This window comes from Nomascus leucogenys, chromosome 22a, assembly GCF_006542625.1.
Source record: "Nomascus leucogenys isolate Asia chromosome 22a, Asia_NLE_v1, whole genome shotgun sequence".
In the NCBI taxonomy this organism is placed as follows: Eukaryota; Metazoa; Chordata; class Mammalia; order Primates; family Hylobatidae; genus Nomascus; species Nomascus leucogenys.
Genome location: NC_044402.1, coordinates 31,880,730 through 31,886,629, shown reverse-complemented (window position 1 = coordinate 31,886,629; position 5,900 = coordinate 31,880,730). Strand labels below are relative to the sequence as shown.

The 5,900-nt window shown below is 49.7% G+C and overlaps 1 protein-coding gene across 1 annotated transcript; it reads right to left on the bottom strand.

Annotated features, from left to right (window-relative positions):
* Positions 1–2,521: 2,521 nt before the first annotated feature.
* On the bottom strand, positions 2,522–5,109 carry PNMA1 (PNMA family member 1). Its single transcript, XM_004092968.3, has one exon. The coding sequence runs from the start codon at positions 4,370–4,372 to the stop codon at positions 3,311–3,313; it is 1,062 nt and encodes a 353-aa protein (XP_004093016.2). The 5' UTR covers positions 4,373–5,109; the 3' UTR covers positions 2,522–3,310.
* Positions 5,110–5,900: the final 791 nt, after the last annotated feature.

Genomic DNA, 5,900 nt, shown 5'->3' with positions numbered 1-5,900 from the left:
AACGTAAACTAACGAATGCTAGCACTACTCCCTCCCTTTGGGAAACCCTCAAAACCCCCCTCTTAGCTTGCCTCCTTCCCTTTTTAGGCCCCCTAATGGGTATCCTCGCTTTCTGCACACTACTCCCCTGCCTCATTAAGTTTATGAAAAACCAAATCTCTTCCATATCTAACCAAACATTTAACCAGCTTCTCCTCAGAAACTACCAACTTTTAGCCACCAGCGAGGACGGGACAGGTTCCACAGACGGGCTCACAACCTGCTAACCCAAGCCAGTCATGACAACCGCCAACCGATTCCACAAATTTCTCAACGATCTCTGGGCCGACAGCTGGCTCATCGCCAACCCATCCCTGCCCCTCAACTGGCTCACGGCACTGGAGGATCTATACCTACAAGGAACATTACCCCATGCACAACCCTGACAGTTCTCCCTGTGCCCCCTCCCCACAGCGCCCCCACTCAGCAGGAAGCAGCTAGATGAACCACGACGCCCATTTTCCCCCATTTAAGAAAACAAAAAGGGAGGAATATTAGGTAACATGGGGTACCTTAAAATGGCGCCATACCTTCAGATGGGGCCGGTTCCGGGTTCTTCTCCCCTCCTTGACCGGGCACTGTCTGAACCCGCCAGAGGGCCAATCAGAAAGCATCTCCCGCCTTCCCTTGGGCCCGCCCCTAGCCCAATCCACGTAGACCCAAGGGATATAAAACCCAGCACACCAGCAGCCCTCTCTCCTCTTCTCCTTGCGTGGTGCCGCTCGATACCTCCACCGCTCAATACCTCCACCGCTCAATACCTCCGATAAAGATCTCTTGACCGCGACCGGTGTAGTTTGGTCTCCGCCCGGTCCCTTTCAGGTGGGAGACTGACATAGTGTACGTGTGGAGCAGGAGGAGGGTGTATGTTATGATGGGAGTACTGACGGGGAGATGACAGTGAATGTGTCAGGAGTGTAAGAGGTGGGGTGAGTGTGCACCTGATGCTGGTGGGAATGGAGGGGAAAGTTATGTGAATGACGGGTAGCAGGTGAAGACATGCCAGTGTTTGTGGTAAGTGAAACTGAGCATATCTGTTAGGAACCAAGGCAAGTATGTGGAGATGTGCTTGTGACAGGAGGAAAGGGATATACAGACAGGAAGCGAATATGTGTACCAAAAAATCTGGAAGAACATAACATTACCCCTTATAAACTTGTCGAATGGCTCAGCTATAATTGTAAAACCTCATTAGGGAAAAGCTCACTGAACACAATATTCATGTAATAACTTTAGATTCACTGAGGCTCTCAAAAGATGGACATCTTCAATCACTGAATCTTTACAGCAAAATAAACATGTTTTCAAGCTGTATTTCTCTTTTTATATCTTCCTGCTATAAAATGGCTGCTGTAAAATAAGCCTTCATTTTACACAGGTGTGATGGATTATAGTTATTTCTTCAGTGAATCAAAATGTTTAGCTGAAAAGTGATCTTAAGAGAAAAACATTGCCAGATAACCTCCTGAACCCCATTTCAAGATTTTCTAAAAAAAACTTTTTGAGAAAGAGGGTCTCACTCTATCACCAGGCTGGAGTGCAGTGGGGCGATCATGGCTCACTGCAGCCTCAACCTCCTGAGCTCAAGCGATCTCCCACCTTAGCCGCCTGAGCTGCTGGGACCACAGGCGTGTGCCACCATGCCTGGCTAATTTTTAAAAGTTTGTGTGGAGATTGGGTCTATGTTGCCCAGGCTGGTCTCAAAATCTTGGCTTCAGGCAATCCTCCCAAAGTGCTGGGATTACAAGTGTGAGCCAAATCTGGTCTCTAAACTTTTTTTTTTTTTTTTTTTTTTTGAGATGGAGTCTCACTCTGTTGCCCAGGCTGCAGTGCAGTGGCGCAATCTCGGCTCACTGCAACTTCTGCCTCCCAGAGCGATTCTCCTGCCTCAGTTTCCCAAGTAGCTGGAATTACAGGCACGCACCACCACACCCGGCTAATTTTTGTATTTTTAGTGGAGACTGCGAGGTGGCTCACACCTGTAATCCCAGCACTTTCGGAGGCCAAGGTGGGTGGATCACTTGAGGTCAGGAGTTCCAGACCAGCCTGACCAACATGGTGAAACCCATCTCTACTAAAAAAATACAAAACTAGCTAGGCATGGTGGCGCATGTCTGTAATCCCAGCTACTCAGGAGGCTGAAACAGGAGAATCACTTGAACCCAGGAGGCAGAGGTTGCAGTGAGCCGAGATCGCTCCATTGCACTCCAGCCTGGGAAACATATATTAAATAAATATTTAATATTTTAAAATATTTTTTAAAATAAAAAAATTTAAAAATTAAAAAAAACAAAAAACTGTTAAGATGACAGCAAGAGGGAAAGGAAAAAAAGGACCTGCCATTTAAATTCACATAGTATCATACAAGGCTTAAAAGTAAAATAAATGGTTTGATTTAATGACAAAGTCTTCATAAGAAAAAAGGACAGAGTTTACTTAGGCTAAAAATGTTTATACATGCCAGAAAAATGAGAAGACAACAGAATTTTTAAAATATTTTAATTTGTATATGTAACTTCAAGTTTAGAACACTCAGTATGAACAAGAACTATTCTCTGACAAAGATTTGAAATGGGGGAGTGAATTACTGTACAGGTGCATATCAACCTCTCCATGCAATTTACATCTGTATCTTACACAATGAGAAACTGGTTTACACAGCTCCGTAACTGCAGTATTTTTTAACACCCCATTTTGCAGTCTCAGAATACTTTTCAATTAAACTGGTCGACATGTTTAAAGATGAGAAATAAGATGTTTGCATTGTAAAGTTGAGTAATAGCTAATAAATGCACATTTCCTTCCATTAATATAAATCTGGAACAATTTATCGTAAACAAAAATCTATCCGCGATATCAGTAATCTAACAGTTCGTACTTTTACTGAACACTTCCTGTGAGCTAGGCCTCGTAGTAAACATCTGAACATGCAATTTCACATTCAGTGTGGAATAGGAAGTGTCATAGGTTCGCGTGTTTTTCACAACTGATGATGTCCATGATGACAGCACTAAGCGCTGTGTCCAACCAACCCTTTACCTGGCACTTTAGCCAGCAAGACCCGCTTGCATTGTAGCAGCTCACGGTGCTCGCTTGCACAATTTTAGAATGTTACATGAATACTCAGGCCTGACTAACCTTCCCCTCCAAAAAACAACAAAACGGAACAGGGCTAAGCCTTTACTACTCAGAGATACATCTGTTAAGACCCCACAGGGACAAGAAAAATAGCTGTGATCTAGGTCTGCACTAAAGTTGCCTTTCCTGGCACTCAGAAGTGCCCTTCCAGGCCTAACTGCAGAAGGGTGGCCTCAGCCTCCTCCTCCTCCTCCTTGGCTTCCTCCTCACGGATCTGCACCAGCAACTGAAAGAGGTTTGGGGCCGGCCCTTCCCCAGCCCCGGTAAGCCACAGCTGCCTTCGGATGGCCCCGCTGTGGTTGGCCCCGGCAATGACCTGCTCTAGGCGGGCCTGGTTCACATTATCTTTATCAATGGCCCCCTTCTCTACCACCTTCTGTAGCAGAGGCTCCAGACGAATGACATAAGCAGACAATTTTTCTCCCGGGTTCTGATAAGTATTCAGAAATTTGATCTGGGCATCCCTAGAGCTCTCAACGCTCCCAAACACCTGCTCAAGCGCCTTCAGGCATTCGGCAGTGGTTATCGCGGGGTTGTTGGACTTGAGGATGCGAATGACATCAGCGGCGGGGCCTCTAAGACTCTCCATCAACCGCCGCCTCTTTTCTACATCGGACACCTGCCACTCCTCTAGGACCTCATTAGTGTGCTCCAGCCAGGGATCAAAGGTTTCCTCTCCAGGCCCTGGGATGTCCCTCCCCGAGAAAAGTGTCAGCCTCTTATACCATACGGACTCAACAAGAGGCTGAATAACATTATCCAAAATATAGTTTAGCATCTCTGCTGGCATCTCTGGGCCCGGGGTCGGAGTAGGGTTCTGAAACCCAAGGACACGGGCAACATCTTGCACGGTCCACCCCTCTCTAGCTAGGAAGAGGTGCAATCTTTCTAAAAATTCAGCATCAGAAGTTGGGGGCTTAAAGAACACTTTCCACACCCCTCCTTTGCCCGGCATCTCCCTGGGGATTGCGGCGTAATCTACAGCGCCAGTGAGCTCTAATAAGGCTGCTTTCGCATTTTCTTCCCTCCAGAACATTCTCCCAAGCATTCGGTAGGAGACCTGGGGCATCGCAGCCTGGAGGGTCTCTTCGATTTCAGCCTCATCACAGTTCACTGGGATGCCCCAGACCAACAGAGCTCTCTGGGAGTTCACATCCATCCCCCGGCACCAGTCTTCCAACAGTGTCATCGCCATTTTCTCAACTATCAAGACGCCAATTCTATCAACAGACTGTGGCTCACCGTGCTCCTGGCCTTAGAACAATACCAGACACTCCCACCAAGTAGGTCCGAGGGAGGCGACCTTCATGCAGTCACGATTAACAAAGACACAGAGTCCTGATCTCGCCCTTCTCTGCCCCCACGGTCAGTCCGTAGGTGCACTCAGAGCCGAGCTCGGGGACGCTGAGGCAGTCACGCGGCCGTCGCCATCTTGCGTCTGGGTCCGGGTCCGGGTCCGGTCGGGTCCGCCGCCTGCAGCAGGGGCGCCGCGTCGTCGTGCAGCGGGCGAGGAGCGACGGCGGGCGGCGAAGGCAGGCGCGCTGGGCCGAGCCGCCGGGGTGTGGTCGCTGGGCGTGGCTGCCAGGCGTTCGCTGCGGCTCCTGGAGAGGATCCGGCGTTCGCGGTTGCAGCCTGGTCTTCCCGCGGGCGAGGAGCGGCCGTTTGGGAGACTAGCCAGAGGGAGAGACTGTGCCGAAGTCGCGGCGGCTGCGGGCCAGCGGCTTCTTAGCGGGCGCGGGGACTCCTCTGGGCGGGCGGCGAGGACGGCCGAGGACCAGAAACGAAGGCAGCAGAGGAGCAGGAAAGCCGGAGAAGCGAGGCTGGAGACAGCAGAAGCAAGGGTGGGCAGGGGTGGCCGCAGCGGCCCGCAGCGGCTCAGGCGCTGCGCGGCTGCCCCGGCGTCCAGTCCTACCCGCAACCCGCCGCGACGTTACTGCTGCAGTGGAGGATGGGGCCAGCCGGCGAGCAGCGTCCGCCCCGCCCCGTCCCGCCCCGCCCCAGCGGCGGAGCCGCTCGGGCGTCGCCATGGCAACGGTGTCCCAGCCGGCGCAAGGCACGCCTGCTCCGGCGGCCCGCGGGGGTCGAGCGGTTGCCATGGAGCCAGCGAGGGGCTCGGGCATTTGTTTCTCTGATGGCGCATTTCCTTTTTCATAATTTTGCATTTTAACAGTAAACAAATACTGCTAAGCACCGTGTTTTAAAAATAATAACCCAATCCTGGAGTGGATTTAAGATGATATTGTTGGAAATGCATCCCTCATGGTGGACTTGTCTACTCGGGTTGCTCAGCCAGCCCACCCTGCACGTGAAAATACTCTGCTCAGAACCCTGGCTTCCCGTTGCCCATGACCACACTGTGCACCCTGCATATTTCATCCCAATGAAGCCAAAATGTCGGAGTGCGCCATTTATGTGTATTTGTGTGAGATACTGAGTTTAGACTTTTTCTTGTCTAAAATTTTGTAAAAATCTGTGTCTACTGAGTCATCTTTTAGCCAGGCAAACATTAGTGTATTATTTTCCTTTTCCTGGCTGGCATCATTGACAATAGGCTGCTAAAAGAGAATCCTTATGGTTCAAAAATGTCGAGTAATTTCCCTGCAAGCAAGATAAGGCGCACTTACATCAACCCCAGATGGTGAAAATCCCAAAAGAACAAAGCATTCAACTCTGAATTTTTAAAACCTTATTTAATAAAAGGTTTAAAGATACAGAAGAACATT